The sequence below is a fragment of the Haliotis asinina genome, chromosome 1 (assembly GCF_037392515.1).
Source record: "Haliotis asinina isolate JCU_RB_2024 chromosome 1, JCU_Hal_asi_v2, whole genome shotgun sequence".
NCBI classification, from domain to species: domain Eukaryota; kingdom Metazoa; phylum Mollusca; class Gastropoda; order Lepetellida; family Haliotidae; genus Haliotis; species Haliotis asinina.
The window spans coordinates 104603086-104622606 of NC_090280.1; the positions used below are offsets into that span (position 1 = coordinate 104603086).

At 38.7% G+C, this 19521-nt stretch overlaps 1 protein-coding gene across 1 annotated transcript; it reads right to left on the reverse strand.

Moving 5' to 3' along the window:
* Positions 1-700: 700 nt before the first annotated feature.
* Positions 701-19267, reverse strand: LOC137257744 (zinc finger protein 208-like). Its single transcript, XM_067795163.1, has 2 exons — positions 19016-19267; positions 701-11347 (listed from the first exon to the last, which is right to left on the reverse strand). The coding sequence occupies exon 2, from the start codon at positions 11199-11201 to the stop codon at positions 6102-6104; it is 5100 nt and encodes a 1699-aa protein (XP_067651264.1). The 5' UTR covers positions 11202-11347; positions 19016-19267; the 3' UTR covers positions 701-6101.
* Positions 19268-19521: the final 254 nt, after the last annotated feature.

Consider the following 19521-nt stretch of genomic DNA (forward strand, 5'->3'; position numbering starts at 1 on the left):
CAATGTGTTATGCTCCATGTGCGATGCTGTATGTTTGACACCTCCATGCGTTATGCTATGAGACCTATGTATAATTCTGTGACACATCTATGCTGTGTGCGTGACACCTTATGTATGATGCTGTGTGTGTCACCTTCATGTCTGATGCTCTATATGTGACATCTTGTGGTGCCTTCCTTATGTATAATGCTCTATGAGTGACATCTCCATATTTTATGTTCTGTGTGTGACGACACTGTGTGGTGCCTTATGTATGATGCTCCATGTGACACCTCCATGTACGACGCGTTGCGTATGATGCTCTATTTGTGACACCTCCATGTATGATGCTCCGTGTGTGACATCTGTGTGTGTGATACCTCCATGTGTTATGCTCTGTGCGTGACTCCTTATGTATGATGTGCGACATCCCCACGAGAGATGCTCAATGTATGATAGCTACGTGTAATGCCTTATAGATAAGACTCCATGTGTGACATCTCCATGTGTTAGGTTCTATGTGTGACACCTCCGTGTGTTATGCTCTATGTGTGACACCTCCGTGTGTTAGGCTCTATGTGTGAAACCTCCATTTGTGAAACTTAGTGAGTGATGTTGTGACACCTCCTTGTGTCATAGTCCATGTCCTCATGATTATCATGTTGAGGTCACCTGTCCCCGTGACAAATCAAGGTAAAATGAAGACCAAGATGAAGACGAGATGATATTCAGTTTTATTGTGCCTTTTATCTGTATGATAAGAACTCAGGTGAAGACCCAATTGAATCAGATAACATATCCAGGAAAGTCCCAATATAATTTGACAACTTATCAAGGAAGATCTGTCATAACTGGTAGCTTGCACTGACAGAAGTCACGATTCACAAACATGAGTCTAATATTCTTTTAAGCTACGCAAATGTTCAGAAATGAAGGTTAACAAAGTGATACAGTACTACACTTACCCACAATCAAAGAAACCAAACTCTTTCCATGTGAACAAGATACATATAACAGAACTGGAGGTTAGTATACCATTCCAATATATACTTAGAGAAAATGTAGGGGAACTTCATATCAATTTATAACTGAAAATATTGGGAGATATACTGGAAGGAGCATGTGTACATACAAATGGGGACATAAGTGTTCATGAAAACAATTACTATGGCTGCTCAAAACAAATGGTCAAAGTCAGGAAATGCATTTCATGTCCTAACTGTTAATTTGGAGATGCCCTTGAAAACATCAGTTTGTACAGTAAATAAGATACTCTACGAACCTATCTACAATTTAAATACTTAACTAAGAAGACACAAGTTGATAAAAGCCAGGATAAAGTGTTAATAAAACCTCACATAAACAGGAATTCATTGGATCCTGTGGTCACTCAGTGACCAGTATATAATACAAACATACAGGCATTCATAAGATCATCACACTGTAAAAACATGTCAGTCAACATCCTCACACAGACACAGCGGTATCTTGTGCACATTCTAATATGATAAACCCGATGGACACATCCACCAGTGTGATGTGTTACCGTAATGAAGTCACCATAGTGATGTGTTACCATAGTGATGTTTTACTGTCAAGATATTACCACAGTGGTATTATCATAGTGATGTGCTACTACAAAGATGTTACCACAGTGGTATTATCATAGTGATGTGTTACTATAAAGATGTTACCATGGTGGCATTATCATAGTGATGTCTTACTACAAAGATGTTACCATGGTGGCATTATCATAGTGATGTGTTACTACAAAGATGTTACCACAGTGGTATTATCATAGTGATGTCTTACTACAAAGATGTTACCATGGTGGTATTATCATAGTGATGTGTTACTACAAAGATGTTACCACAGTGGTATTATCATAGTGATGTCTTACTACAAAGATGTTACCATGGTGGCATTATCATAGTGATGTGTTACTATAAAGATGTTACCATGGTGGTATTATCATAGTGATGTGTTACTATAAAGATGTTACCACAGTGGTATTATCATAGTGATGTGTAACTATAAAGATGTTACCATGGTGGCATTATCATAGTGATGTGTTACTATAAAGATGTTACCATGGTGGTATTATCATAGTGATGTCTTACTACAAAGATGCTACCATGGTGGCATTATCATAGTGATGTCTTACTATAAAGATGTTACCATGGTGGCATTATCATAGTGATGTCTTACTACAAAGATGTTACCATGGTGGCATTATCATAGTGATGTGTTACTACAAAGATGTTACCACAGTGGTATTATCATAGTGATGTCTTACTATAAAGATGTTACCATGGTGGCATTGTCATAGTGATGTGTTACTACAAAGATGTTACCATGGTGGCATTATCATAGTGATGTGTTACTACAAAGATGTTACCATGGTGGCATTATCATAGTGATGTGTTACTATAAAGATGTTACCATGGTGGCATTATCATAGTGATGTCTTACTACAAAGATGTTACCATGGTGGCATTATCATAGTGATGTCTTACTACAAAGATGTTACCATGGTGGCATTATCATAGTGATGTCTTACTATAAAGATGTTACCACAGTGGTATTATCATAGTGATGTCTTACTACAAAGATGTTACCATGGTGGCATTATCATAGTGACGTCTTACTATAAAGATGTTACCACAGTGGTATTATCATAGTGATGTCTTACTACAAAGATGTTACCATGGTGGCATTATCATAGTGATGTGTTACTACAAAGATGTTACCATGGTGGCATTATCATAGTGATGTCTTACTACAAAGATGTTACCATGGTGGCATTATCATAGTGATGTCTTACTAGAAAGATGTTACCATGGTGGCATTATCATAGTGATGTCTTACTACAAAGATGTTACCATGGTGGCATTATCATAGTGATGTCTTACTACAAAGATGTTACCATGGTGGCATTATCATAGTGATGTCTTACTATAAAGATGTTACCACAGTGGTATTATCATAGTGATGTCTTACTACAAAGATGTTACCATGGTGGCATTATCATAGTGACGTCTTACTATAAAGATGTTACCACAGTGGTATTATCATAGTGATGTCTTACTACAAAGATGTTACCATGGTGGCATTATCATAGTGATGTGTTACTACAAAGATGTTACCATGGTGGCATTATCATAGTGATGTCTTACTACAAAGATGTTACCATGGTGGCATTATCATAGTGATGTCTTACTACAAAGATGTTACCATGGTGGCATTATCATAGTGATGTCTTACTAGAAAGATGTTACCATGGTGGCATTATCATAGTGATGTCTTACTACAAAGATGTTACCATGGTGGCATTATCATAGTGATGTCTTACTAGAAAGATGTTACCATGGTGGCATTATCATAGTGATGTCTTACTAGAAAGATGTTACCATAGTGATGAATTTTCCACCATTGTTACTGTTTTTTACTTAGCACAGAATCAATTGCTTGATGAGAGCAAGTGCAATGGTTGATTTGATATTTGAATAGGTTCCAAATCACACTATGGTTGAGAAAGGTTGAGAGTATTTATCCAAGTGATTAGAGATTTAATCTTACTAATCTATATCATGGATGGATGCCTACTGGTCATCACCAACTATGTTGACGCCTATCACAGTAGACTCAGTCTCACATTTATTCTACAGGAAATTCCAGAGGATTGGCTGAACTTACGTCTCTTATCAGTCACTCCTGGATTCCACGGCAAATTTAAGCAAATTCTGCACCTTATTTTTCAATATTCTGCAAAACATTATGCGGTTAAAACATTTAGGAAAAACAACAAAAACACTATACAGACCTTCATAGTTTAATCCTCAAACACAGCTATAAAGTTAAGTCGACAGTGCACATGACATCTTGAGTAACTCTGACGACAAAGCACAAACACCTGTTTCTGTGTTTGAGAATTAAATACTCCCTGAAAGTTACTTCTCTCCTCTCATTTGTAACTTTTATGCAGACAAACTATGCAAATAACAATTTTATATTTAAATGAAATTTGAAAAAAAAAAAATTTTCAAAATGATTGATTTTGAGAACGTCAAATTCATCAAATTTTATTTGAAACATGCCTAAAACTTGCTTTATTAATAAAGTATCTTTAATTGTAATTATTTTGAAAATGTTGTTAAAATGAATATGCCAGTTCTTTTTATGTGTATCCAGGGATTGGGAAAGAGAACTTTGACAATGGGCCATTTCTAGGATTAATAGCCATTTCCTGAATTTTGAATGGGACACTGCCCATGTATTGATAGTAAACTTCCAAATATTGATGGTCCATTTTTCATTCTAATGTGCAAAATGGCCCATGGCTGCAGTCATTCCCAATCCCTGTGTAACCGATGCTACTTCTGACATTAACTCTACTTTTTGTTTCGGTTGTCAGTCAGTTTTCACTCAATTTTTAAAATAAGCAAATTCCATGCCAGAAAAGTGGCACATTCTGCATGGATTTTGCATGAAAATACGTTTTCTGGGGGCCAAATGTTTTTCTGCATAGAAAGGTAAATTCCGCGATTTTTTCTGCAACTGCGGAATTCAGGAGGGACTGTCTTATCCTAGGTGCCTTTGCACAAAGGAACATTATGGCTAATGTGACAATAACTCCCATATCTTAACACAGGCTTACTGCAGTCTTTGCACTAAGCTTGTTTTGTGAAGCAGCAGCCTCGACTCCACACAACAGTCAACTCCAGTGACACAGGCTGCCAGCAGCCATATTGGTCCTCAGCTTTCCAAGAAATCATCTTGAGAACTTAAACTTAACAAACATCGAGTTCAGGTTTATGGGACTTTTTGAAAACAACCCAGTTTTATCAAAGACCTCATCACAGTGTATGAAATAGCATCTACTGGCAGCCAGCCTTTTCCTAGTTATGTAGTCAGCCCAGGTCTTTACATTTTCTGAGGATATATATTTGACCATGTTATTGACTACAGGAAATATTTAGAAAATAATTTATTATTGTGGTAGCTAGACAATGTCTATATAGTTCATGATCAATCGAACTGTAACTTCTACAGATCAGCCTACCCATTTATCTAACTTTAAATGAGACTGTCTAGAGAATGCTTTCAGCCAATGAACACTGTCATTCTTTTCTTTTCTGGCAATCACACTAAATGAATCAAAAGTGACCATCAAGTAGTGGTATGATTAAATTTGCTTTCGCACATGCTCGAGTTTACCTCATTCAAGTAATTCATTAATTACTTTATTCTAACACCATATCTCAGTTTCCTATTTTTAATACAGGGCTGGTTACATGTTAACAGGGCTGGCAACATTTCTCAGTTATCAGCCCGGTGGGCTTCATGGCTTTCATAAACTGCCTCACCATGCTTACTATGGCTACACTATACAAAGCCAGGGTAAGGGGTTTATTATGGTTCGCAGACTCAAAACACTCACACACTCAATCAAACAAAGTGATGGTTACTAAGACCTTGCCAGTCAGCAACAACCCACTAAACCACTGTGGTTGGCAAGCAGACCAGGAAGTCAAGTGGCTGAGAGCATGGTGTGAGGGAGTTTTGTAGAGCTCCAGTGTAGCAATTACGTCAGCACATACCAGTTTAATGTGGGAGAAAGGCCCACGTGTTTGTCACACTTACATGGAAGCAAGCAGGGCACATTTCTTGTCAATCTAAGCTGTTCTCACTGGAAACATACTAAGCAACTTGTTTCATGAAGAGTGGGCCTGCAATCCTATCTCTGCTACTTACCCGAGCTACATCATACTGTTCAAAATAAAAAACAAAGTTTCTTTCACACAAATGTGATTGTGACAAGTTTAAACAAATCGTAAACTAATTTGCATGTAAATCAACAGAGTAGTCAAATTTACAAGATCAGACAACTGTAATGTCACACTGACCCACATCTCACTAACTCCTCTGTAGGTAGTGGTTGTGACAAGTGTAAATTAAAGAGAAATAAGTTCATGTCAACAACTGCACTACTAAGCCAGATACGCTCATCACACCAGTAAATGTCTCCAATCCAAATACACAAACAAAACTGAGACAAATGAATTCACTCTCAGTAGCATTGCTACTTACTTTCAGAGTTCCTGACTTGATATGAAGGATACTCAGTCAGACTGTTGTTTCATTCCATATGTAGGAGTCACACCATGTTGATCAAGCTGGATGCCATTGTTGCCATTGAGATCAAGAGGGTAGTCATGTCCTCCAACTGAGATGCCTTCATCATGACAGACACCAAGTGACATGTCCCCATGGATACTAAGTGGTGCTCCACTGTATATGTGCAACTGGTCATGGGCAGCAAGGGTGCCGTCCCCAACAACAGGTGAGAAGTCCTGCCCTGGTCTGCCCACAATAGAATCTGTGTACACCAGACTGTCAGTAGACACTCCATCAGTCTTGACATCATCATGGTGAACTGCTGCTACATTTCCCAGATGCAGTGGTAACTCATTCTGGTTTTCCATGCCATCAACCTGACTCAGCATCTCACTACTGAGGCTGTAACCTTGGAGGCTGAAGCCTTGACCTTGGAGGTCAACACCATTACTGTGCAGATCCTCATCATGATCTAGCATGATGCAATCATATCCCCCAACAACAGCAGGATAATCCCCAGTGATGGCATTAGGTTGACCTTCGACTTCATTTTGATCTAGTCCTGAGTCTTGCAACATAATTCCTCCACTCACAGTCTCACTTATGTTCCCACAAGCAGCTCTGCTCCCAGAATCGTTTCCCGTCTCAACAATGACGTTCTTGTCAGCTTCAATGTCAGATTGCAGTTCATCATTTGAAGCTGTGTACTCATCATCATCATCAGCAGCAGCAGCAGCAGCAGCAGCAGCAGCACCAGCAGCAGCATCCACTGGACTGGCACGGTCCATGTAGATCATATGTCCATCAATCAACATGGTGTCAGACTCGTCTCCACCTAAATGACATTCCTCCCACACATCTTCCTCTGTCTCATTTTGATCACTGTTGCCTTTTTGAATCCCTGCTTCAAGCAGAACAGCCCCCATCTTGCTAGAAGTCTGGTCATCTTGTCTGCTATCCACTTCCCACTGAGTAACTCCCTTGTCATGTTTGTGGAGAAGCTTCATATGGACAATCTTGTTACTGAGAAGCATAAACCTTTTCCCACAAACTTCACATGTATATGGCAGTTCCCCGGTATGAATCCTCATGTGAACATTGAAAGCAAGTATTTGTTTAAATGTTCTATCACAAACAACACACTCCGCAACATCTTTCTTGGCAAAAGCTTTCGCTCTTTCTCTTATTCTTTCCACGCTACATTCAGGACGTGAAGCTGACTTCGCAGAAGTTAGTCTCCACTGAATGGGAGGTTTGCTTGAATGAAGCTTCTTCATATGGGTCTCCATGTCAGCTCTGCGGGTGTAGGAACACTCACATATCCCACACTTGAACTGTTTCTCTGTTGAATGTCTCCGGAAATGGGTATACAACTTGGATGGGGTACTAACTGCCTTGCTACATAAAGGACAATGATATGGACCTTTTCCATTGCTTTCCGAACAACTTATGTAATGTTTCAAAACATCTTCAGTACTGGGAAAGGATTTGTAGCAAAATGTGCATGTGTGATGTTGTGAGACCAGCTTCTGATCATTGTTGACAGCTGGAGAAGTCTGTGTAACATTCTTCATCACATCTTGTTCAGGCAAGGCTTGAGCAGACCTACTAACATGTTTTTTACTCATATGAATCTTCAAGCTGCTCAGCAAGGGGAACTCTCTGTGACATATCTGACACCGATGTTGTTTGGAGACAGATGTGTTAATGTTGAGTTGCATCTGATTGTTCGTTGCAATTGTCTGACCTGTGTACAGGTCACCATGATGCTGTTTGTTATGCATGTTCTTAATGTGGTCCTTCAGGCTGTATGGCAGAGCAAATGTCTTCTGACAGAAGCTACACTTGTACGGCTTGATCCCGGTGTGTGTCCTCACATGGATGATCAGTTGACTCAGTACAGTAAACCTACGATCACAAAATACGCACCATAATGTTTCATTTGAAACAAGGGCTCCATTTTTTATTTGCTTAAGGCTGTGGGTAGTTGAATGAGTCTGCAGATGCTGTCGACAAGCAGTCAGTGATTCAAATTCAGTTTTACAAATTGCACATTTATGTCTTTGTTTTTCTTCCAAGATTTGAAGTTGTTTCTGCAATAGTTCAGGCTGAACTTGTGTCACACACAGTTTGCTCCGTGGATCAGTGTGGCACTTCAAGTGATGTTTCTGCTTTACCTTGGAGGAGAACGTCTTATCACAAAGTATACACTTAAAAAACTTCTGCCCTGAACCAGCACCATCTGTGCTTGTGGAAAACAATGTCTTTCTCTGGTTTAAGTGAGTCAAAGTATGGCGTTTGAAATTGTGCAAATCAGTGAAAACTCTAAAACATGTTGCACATCTGTGTAGTGCCAGGTCATTTTTCTTGAACTGGTTGATAAACATTGCATTGTCCTGTTGAAAACCTTTGATGTACAGTTTGCTATTAGGGTCATAATGGTGACTGATGTGCCTTTTCAGATGATGCCGGAATGAAAAGCGCTGCCCACATGGGCAGGTGAATGATGTTTCTCCTGTGTGTCTCTTTATATGACTGTTCAACTGATACGTAAAGAAAAATCGCTTTTTGCACATGCCACATTGACAAAGTCTTGGTGCCTGAGATTGTTTCATTTTACTTTTCAGGGACTTCTTAGAAGGGTATAACTTATAATGTTTCGCGTGTATGTGAGAATGTAGTTCACTGGATGTTCTGAAAGCTGTCTTACATATAGAACATTCAAATACCTCTCCTTCACTGACACTCACATGTGACAACTTGTGACGTTTAAGATTATGAAGGTTGGTGAAAGATTTTCCACAGAAACAGGCATGCGGTTTGAAAATGACATGCACCCTCATATGTGATGCCAAGGCAGATTGGGAAGAAAATGCTTTTTTACATAACAAGCATCTGTTTTCTTTGCCTGCTCTCTTTGAACTTGGATCACAAGATGATTTACCAAGGCTTGAGGAGTTACTATAATGTTTAGTAGTTACTTTTATGTTTTCACCTGTGCCTTGGTGTACAGATCTCTTGTGATGATATATCTGATGTGCATAGGAAAATAACTTTCCACAAATGTTACAAGAATGAGGTTTTTCTCCGGTGTGGATTCTCAGATGAAGCTTGTAATGATAATAACTGGAGAAACCTTTGCCACAAACAGAACAAATGTTTCTGCCATTGTCTTGGACATGGTTTATGTTGACTGATGACTCTTTCATCCTTGGCGTTGATTTACCAAGGCCTGAGGAGTTAGTGTTATGTTTAGTTGTTTCTTTTATGTTTTCACCTGTGCCTTGGTGTGCAGATCTCTTGTGATGATATATCTGATGTGCATAGGAAAACAGCTTTCCACAAATGTTACAAGAATGAGGTTTTTCTCCAGTGTGGATTCTCAGATGAAGTTTGTAATGATAGAAGTTGGAGAAAACTTTGCCACACACAGCGCACTTGTTTCTTTCACTGTGAAGGACATGGTTTAATGATTTGCTCAGCTGATGATTGGATGGGGTTAGTTTTGGTTTTTCTAACATGAGGCCATCATGCCCAGACTTGACTGGTCTTGGAACATCCTGACTCCAGAATTTTTCATGGGTTATCCTGATGTGACGACGGAGATTATTCTTCAAAGTGAAGGATTTGTTACATACCTGGCACTGGTGGCCCATGCTTAAACCATGCTGCTTAACATGTCTTCTAAAAACATCCTGCCTTGCAAAGTTTTTGTTGCATATTGAACAGCAATGACTGGATTGATTTCTTTGATGGGCTTTCTGTTTGTGTCGATACAGACTGCTCCAGCATCGGAAGGTCTCATCACACAGGGGACATGGGTAGGACTTTTCTGATGTGTCTTTTGTCATAACCTGGCCAAGGTCACCTTCACCTTGAGTGGAGGAAGTTGGTTGTGCTGTCCTCCTTTTGTGGAAGTATTTCATATGGCTAAGCATGTTGATTTTTTTGTTGAATGTCTGTCCACATATGCTACACTGGTGTGCTGGTTGAGATGTGGTCTGTCTGTTGTGAGCTTTCTTCAAGTGGCGTTTCAGCCAACTCTGGAAAGTAAACACCTGGTCACACAAGGAGCATTTGTAGCCTCCCCTAGCATGGATCTCCAGATGATGCTTCAGGTCATATGCTCGGAGAAACCTCTGTCCACACTCGGTACACATGTGGGGTTTAGCGATGCTCTTAACATCCGCTTCCCCTTTCACCATGTGCGTTTGTAAATGTTGCTTCAAGACCAAGACTGCTTCAAATGTTTCACTACAAATGTGACAAACATATTTACGTTCTTTGACTTTTGGTTCCCCAGACACAGGAGTTTCCAGCTTCAGACCTGAGCTTTCACTGTATGTTGAGTGTTTGTCCACTCTGGGGAGCTCCTGTGTGACAGGAACCTTGTCCATTTGGTTCTGAAGTTCATGTGTGTCTGTGTGAAGTTTTAGGTATACATACGACCTGAATGTCCGGTCACATGTGAAACACTGGTAGACCCCCTGTCCAGTGTCTCCTTGTGAAACACCTGGCTTGATCTTGGTGTGGGTGTCGCGATGTTCATTTAAGTCAACATATGACCTGAATGTCTGGTCACATTCATTACATTTATAGGCTTCATTTTGGGAGGCAATATTTGTACTTGAGTGCTGAACTTTAACTGGACCCAACTCCCTCATGTGCAACTTTATGTGTCTCTTTCGTCCCCAGTAAGTTGGAAATACCTTCCCACAAAACTTACACTGAAACAACTTGTCTGTAGATTTCATACCTGCAATCTTTTCTGCCTTGTGGCACCTCATGTGTGAATTTCGTCCCAGGGACGATTTGAATGATTTTCCACACACCTTACAACTGAAGGATGTGTTTACCTTAGATCCACTCTGTGTCTCCCTCGGTGCTGACCTTGGTTTATTGTGGGTCCTCATGTGGCAGATGAGATGGGTTTTCTGAGTAAACTCCTTACTGCAAGTTTCACATTTAAATCGTCGTTCACCGGTATGGATATTCATGTGCACCTTGAGGCAGCCCTTGCTGGACAGGACTCGACCACAAACAGAGCACGTCCAGCCATTACCAGCCTTGGAGCTCTGCTGCACGCTCTTCACACCCTGTGCCATCTTTTGGACTGCTGCTGCATTACATGCTGATCAGGTTCACATACCCCAGTAGGTCATTAAATCTCTTCCAGTTCCTTATTTTGTGCATTAGTTTTGTTTTGAAGAGATTGTCCATCATGGTTTTGGTTCCAACCCAGAGGACATTTCTGAAATGAAATAGATGTGTAAAACTTCCACCTGTAACTTGTGCCTTGAAATCATTACCAATCATTACGCCTAGTTAGAAGAACTCAATAAAAGCTGATGCATACAAATGTAAGCATAAATTGGAAAAAGACAGAGTTTCAGATTTGTAAAGTTAAGGTATGTGTTGAAGCTAAAACTGAGGATACTTGTAGGAACATGTCCAAGTTATACAGTGTGGGTAGTGATTATGTTGCCAATGGTTACTTGACTAATTGTGTCTTAAAACATCAAGTATACTATTCCCCAAAACAATGCATAGGGATTTGTATTTTAAAAAATCAATTAATTACCTGTTGTGTTCAAAGAATCTTCAACATATGTAACACATGTGCTGATAACATGATTTTACACAATTGCACAAGTATCAATTTTACCTGAAAATTTCTTACAAGGATTAAAAAGGTATTGCCACAAGGCAACAGAAATCACTTCCCAGTTGAATTTATGCAGCAAACAGCATACACTGCCTGGCAATAAAAATCCAGATTACTTTCAGAAATTGGCATTCGTTTTGAAGGAGTTTCAAGGTCAAATCACAATGTCACATCCTGAGTCTGCAACATCGCCACTGAACTGGAGATTACCAAACTTCTGTTGCCGGGCATCTGAATGTTAGTCCGAGCAAGATATCACAGCGCGCAGTTCATTGTAACCAAACAGGTATAATAAATGACCGTCCCCATACAGGCAGACTTCAAGTTACCACTGCAGCTCAAGATTGGTACATCCAGGTATTTCAGTTGCATGATCGTACTGCACTAAAGTCTATTTCTGGACGAGTTACATATGCTTGAAAATACTAAATTTTTGCAACATATTTCTCATCTACGCATTTCTGTTTTTGGATAGTATATTAAAGGTGAAATCTAGAAATTGTTTCTAAACATTGCCATGGTACATAGTTAACGCTTTACAATGGAAACATTGATATCTTATTTATCTTTATTGAGGCATTGACGACTGAGAAGGAGTGAGTTGAGTTTTACGCCACTTTTAGCAATATTCCAGCAATATGGGGGGTCTGCATTTGGGAGGTTACAAAGAGATTACCATCATCAACAGAAGCAGACAGAAGGGGACATTTATGTTGGGTGTTTACATTGACCATGTTAAGACAGACTGACCAGTACACACTGACAGAGGTGTACACCTTGTATAGGTTGGCAAAACCCAAATGCTATTAACCTGATGACTTGCACTAAACTGTGAACAGTGTATTCATACAAAAATATTACTTGCTTCATTTGGTTTCTGTAGCAACGACCCTGGAATAATATTTGACACAGTGGATGTTGGGATATTTTACTGAAAAGTAGGTGGAATTCTAGAAATTCAACTGAGCAGAATAACATCATTTGGTGTGCTAAACTCATCTTGCTTGACCTACATAACCGCTGCCTGACAACACGCCTGGCTACATTCAGCATAACTGTTACTCACTCTGAAATCTTGAACTTGGTGAGTTGACATTATATTTATGACCCATTATTTTAGTTTTGACTCAGTTGTATTGTACATGAAATCTGTATTGTGAATTGTTGTATCTTGCTTTTTGTTCAATGCAAAATAATTGAAAATATCAGACTTCTCAGTGTTATATTTTGTGGTTCTGAGGGGACTTCTTACACCTTTCGTCACTGCAAATTATTCACCATAACACTGGCAAAAGCTGAAAAAGGAGCTGGACCTGAACAGAATGGCTGGACCGTATAACACTGCACCCTTTACCAATTTGCAAGTGTCACAAATAGGTCTAGTCCAAAAGAAACAGTAAGACTCCTAACTACTTCAGGGAAAACAGGCTAATGATTTTCGTCTAATCCATCATTTGTCTTAAGGAAAAGGTGGGCCAGTAAATGACCAAATAGATAAGCAAGCATGGTCAGTGTCATATGCTGAGTTTGATGAAGTTATCAAAATAACACTGCACTTGGGAAGGGGGGCACTACTTGCAAAGTTATACATCAAATCTGCATTCAGAATTATACCTGTACACCCAGCTTATTTTGAACTGCTGGGGATAAAGTTTGAAGTCTACTTTGACAAATGTACCTTTTGGCTGTTCAATATCATGTGCAAGCAATCAACCAAAGAGAATCTCCTCTGTCACCTTGTTCTTCTTTGCCTTCATCATAACATCTTGTTTAAATCCAAATACATTGACACCAATTCCAATGTTACAGCCGGGTTACCTTCTTACCAGTTGGAACCCCGTCTTTCCAGGGTTTTCACTTGGGGAATCCAGTAACAGCTACATGAACTACTGGTGCCTGGCGGCATTCACACCCATTTACACCTGTGACATTTCCATCATTTGGGCCATAGCATTATTTAGAGATTCAGCAATTACACCGCTGGGCCTGGCAGTATTCCCTCCTATTTATGACCCCCAGTGTTGGTTGGGTTGTGACATTTTAGTCATTTCGATCTCAGCATTAATTTTAGATTAACAATTACACACTAAAAATCCTTTATGGTTCAACTTTATTATACAGGGTCACAACGTTTCGAGACAGTTCCTAGTCTCTTCTTCAGGTGAAGTGAGGGTAAAAAAGGTTGTAGTATATATACACATAACAGCAGACAGATAACAATGGGCAACAAGATATACAGGTTTCTATTAATTGATGTACACACTTCGATTGATTGATTGATGTACAGGCTTCAACTTATGTACAGGTTTCAACGTTGTGACCTTGTATAATAAAGAAGTTGAACCATAAAGCATTTTTAGTTTGATTCCACTAACTTCTAAATGCCTTTGAAACAACTTAACAATTACACAGCTGGGCCTGTGGCATTCACTCCCATGTTTTACACCAAGCATTGGTCGAGTTGGCATGTTTCCGCCTGCTTGGTCACAGCATTCTTTTCAAGTTACAATTATGTTGGAAACACAAGTTGCCACATAGGTAAAATCTTTAGGTTTATTATTAGCATTTACCACCCCTAAGCCATTGAATCCACAGTTGTGTGTCTGTTTTTCTTTCAATTTTAGAAGGTGGGTTTTTACTGCAGTATCATGCAATAATCACCAGTTATCAAAATAAACATACCGAGTGAAAGGTTGAAAATTTAATGCCATGAAAGTGCCTATTAAAGAGCAAAATATGTATGCTGGAATATGTGCATTTACTGCTGTGAATAAACAATTATAATAATTGGTGGTATAGGTGGGAATCAGCATGATCTGTTCGACTGCCATTTTCATTTTAGAAGTTGGTGAAACAAGAAAGTATCATGGATGAACTCTTCTTTATGATTATATTAATTCTTGTGATGTCATGTTTCTGTAAAGATTCAAGAAAGCGATTCACACGATCAGAGATTTCCACAAGGTATGAACATTGATACAAAAGTGAATCATTTCAAATACTTTCAATGTACATTCAATGCCACGCCTTGCTGACGAAAAAGTTCTGAATCACTGCATTACAAGCAAGTACATTAAATATAATTTTCCAGCACTGAGATGAATAGCTCCAGATCACTAATACCACCACTGACAAATTTTATTTTCACAAAATGTCAAGTAAAGAAGATTCTGTCTGCTCTAACTTTCTCACTTCTCATCGCCTGCTTTCCTTGGTGTCAATACTTACTGCTGCGGGTTGTCATGCACAGTAGTATAAAGTAAGCAACTCCCTAATCCATGACACAAGGTAACATCACATTTTGAGGGGACATAAATGGGTGATGATTTCTAATGGCTTCACTAAACAAACATTTCATTCACGAGTGGAATGTTAGGCATTTTCTATTTGTTGAATCAATGAATAAAGTAATCTGTGAGTATACAAAATGAAATCATGATTTTAAAATATTAATTCCGCCTCACAATCGTTAACCCCCTGGATGCCACAGGGACATATATGTCCTTCCTCTACATACCTCACTTGGAAGTCCAATAAAATTCTAAATATACCACGCATATATAAATACTACACAGTTTTGAATTCTGCGGAAAATTCCCAGTTTATTGATACCATCCGCTATCATCTCAGACCAAGCTAAAGTGCTGAAAATGGCCTTTCAAAATAGGCTTCATTGTAAATGTCGCCATTCTTCAAACTGAACAAAATCGAGATTAACAGCGTTATTTGCAGTATGTTTTGAAATGTGAAAATCGGATAATTACTGGGAGTAATGAATTTCAAAAATAGCATATTAATGATCACCGATATCAAGTTTTCATGTAACCAGGAATGATAATTCTGAAACGTCATCGATGTACCCAGAATCGGTTGGGATGTTTTCGAAAAAACACTTACACGAACGCCGAAGTGCGCTTTCCGCCATATTGGATAGTGTTTACAAAATCACGTTTCGAGAAGGCCGGTATTGAGAAGCCCATTACATCATGTATACTTCATAGTTAGCTGCGACAAATGCATCATTGAATTCCCCATATATCTTAGAATCAAATTACAAATGGTCTTTGTCACCAATACCAACTGTCTAGACAAAACGAAACGAAATATATTTAGTATGAAAACGAACGCTGTGCTCGAAAGACAGCGCTTGACTGAAATGTAAACAAAGAAAAATTCCAATTTTACACTGCGTAGCATTTTCGGAAATTTCCCAACATCCAGCCCTCTAATCATTGCTTACAATGGCTCAATACGCTTAATATATTCAGGGGAAGAGTATCGTGGCAAAAAATAGCAAATTGAAAATAGATACAATGAAATAATTTGGTAATTCATAAGAAACTGTCAAACTTTCAGTGCAGCGTGACGCCATGACTGACGCAAAATCACGCAGAACGACAACGGTACTTATCGACATTTCTGGCTTGTTCCGTCATTTACAATGTAAACGATAAGAACATATCACAATACACAAATAGTCAGAATAATTCTGATTACTTACATCTCACATTTATATACAAAAGATCCCTGAATCAAGCAAAAAGTCGTCGCAAAATCCCGTGTACCCTTCTCAGCGAAGCCGCCATTTTGAAAGAAATCGGTCATCGGTAGTGATGTCATACGTCAACATTGTTGCACATATTAGGCAATTTTTGAGGTGAAGGTCGGTTGAACAAGAGTAAACACAATGCCCATACCATTCCGATTGCACTTAATAGTATTGTGATGTATATTTTGCGCATCGTTCAGATATTTTTTCATGAAACTGATTTCAGTATCTACATATATCCATGTTCAACACCATATCATGTGTGGATATAAGGTATCCGTTTTTATTCTTTGAAAGCTTTTGATTGTTTGAATAATATCTACATGGGAAATTGACTCAGTAAGTGTATTATACCACATTTTAAGCCTCTACACAAGTGTTGGAAGATCACACGTAGCCATTACTGCAACATGTGCTTTAGTTCACGTGATGTGCAATATTCAATACGTTGGGACAAATATTGCAGTTACATATGAACAGGTTAATAAACAGCGATTTAATTCCAACTTAGAAGTAAAACGGATAATATTAATGAAAATGATTTGTACATTTTATCAAATGTAGGGGCACACATACTACTGTTTAAAGGAATTGTCTTGTTCATTGTATTGGTTTGTGTCGTTTTTATAGACAAAACTATTATGAATATTAATTGACCAGGTGCGACTTTGTCAAAACGTTTCATGATTCATTATCATTGTTTTTCGATAATAAAGTCAATTCAAATGCGATTAAAATATATCTGTTGGCAGAATGTCTAACTCAAACAATATTTATACGGAAATTGTTAAAAATATATACATCAGGTCAAGTCTTAATTTCGACAAGCATTACGTCCATTTTCTAATACTTCTTTACTGAAAAAGCGATCTCTTTGTAACTTTCATTGCATACTTATGAAGGGAATTGATTTCATAATCATGAGAAGAAAAGTCTTTTTCCTAAATGAATACTCAATGAATATTCAGGTGTTGTGAAATTTTCATTTAAGCTAAATTGATGCTAGGCAGGTGCGCGTGTTGCTCACAATAAGATGTAGTAAAACCGTGTAATTGTTGATATATTCAGGACACTATTTCAGTGATAAAACCATTCATTTTATATTTTGGCTAAAAAGTGTTGAATTCTGACACAGAAGCCGATATCTTTTACACATTGAATGGAAATTAGGTTAGATATATACTAATCAGCAACCAGAGTAGTCTTTTTTCCGACGTCACAAAATGCACAAAACATGCTGTGACGTCAACTAAAATGTCGCATTATTTTCAGTTATTTCATTACGTTTGAAAATGTGGCTGTTACTCCTTTAATAATGATGGAAAATTAATAAAAATACATATACACAAACAGGAGAATATGGGAATCTAAGAACTAAAATATGTATCGGATAGGGACATCCAAATCGCTATTGCCTGATTTTTGATGTAGTACACTTGCATCTTTTCTTACAAATTGTGAAACTACCAAAAGGTATCCTCTCACATTGGGGAAATTTGTATTGGAATAGTTTGGTTCACTGTGAACAAAACATCACGAAAATATACTGTCCATATCCACAGCAAATTCTCTCCATGTGATCGGAGTTACATTGACCTAATGTAAACCATAGCTGAGTTATGCCCCCTTATCTTGATACGTGCATGACCTCTCTGTCGACGTTTGACGTCATAGTAGAAAATCGATTTTTGACATTTATTGCGGGTCACTTTTGATTTTGTTAGTATGACGTTATGCATTAGCACATACATCCATTTCATATACACTCATGTCGTTCAGATATCAAGCTGTATTTTCTTCGCTCACACTTTCCGTAAAGATGCCAAATTAAAAAAATCGTATCAGAGTGCTTTTATTGGTGCACGATAAAAAACTGAGAAATTTACTGTTTTTGAACACACACAAAAGTTTTGAACAACTTTTAGCAGTGTCTATTTCTCAAACCCCTGAGGTAGCCGCAATTATATTTATACCAACGGATAGGAAATCAAATATTCTACATGTCTGTGCAATTTCATAGCCGTACGCAGAACCTGGGCCACGCGATCGCAAATCTCGCACAACGTTCACTTTTCAAACTTTATGAAAATGTGCGCCTGAAAAAAACTCGGCATCCAGGGGGTTAAATCCACGTAGAGATATTATTGTCACATATAGTTTGCGAAGTCCTACATACAACTACCCTGCAGCAAATGTGTAACTGACGTTTTAAACATAAACTGCGTGGTGATTTCACTCACACCTCGACGGCTTGTGATGTCCAGCTGTTGGTAGCACAATGTAAACGCATACCTATTTACCATGTTGAAGCAGAGCCCATGCGACCCATCACTGTCGCCATGACTGACAACCTACAGCCAAAATGACGATGTAAAATGTCTCTTATACCTTTCAGTTCAGGTTGGGGCGAAGTTTGAAGACAGCTTAAGTGTACTTAGCACCTCAGTTTTACGGGTTTGCACGACCATTACCTCAATTCCAGTTGTACATCAAACATTTTCCTATTTGTTTCGTGTGTCTGTTTGAAAGCGAAATTTAGAGTTACCTCCCCTTGACTGAACCTGTCGCTCTGCCTTCGCTGTTTGTTTTGTAAAGAATATGATCGCGGACAGGTAGAAATGTTCGACCTTACTCCGAGCACAGCGAAGGCTATTCGACAATCGTTAAACATAGGGTCCTGTAAACAGATATAGGAACTGACTTACTTTCCCGCTTGCAGAGAAAACATCTTGTAGAATCTAGTTGGTAATCTTCTGCGTCGTTCCCACATGCGCCTGAAACCAAACGTGCATTCCGCCAGTCGTCAGGTCAGCGGATCTAACATGCGACAACAACACACATATGTTCTATCTGTCTCCAGGCGCTCCTCCACATCGTGTTAAACTAACCAGTTGGACACACTACTCATCGCACATGGATGAAGCGACATTTTGTCACGTGACATTACACCCGTCAATCAAATGTTTGCTTCACGTTCAGGGCGTCGTTTCACAAAAGGCCAGGAGGAGAAAGAAGAGTTTGACCCTAAGCGGATTGCAACAGAAACATATAGATATGTTTTGTACTCAGGCAACATCAGTGAACGCCATACAAAAAGTGTTAATAAATCCACTCAGGTGAAAATATTATTTGACTTAACTAAGTTAGAATATTTAAGACATTTTCAAAAACATGAACATAGTTAGATAAGAATGAAGATTTTATGGATATC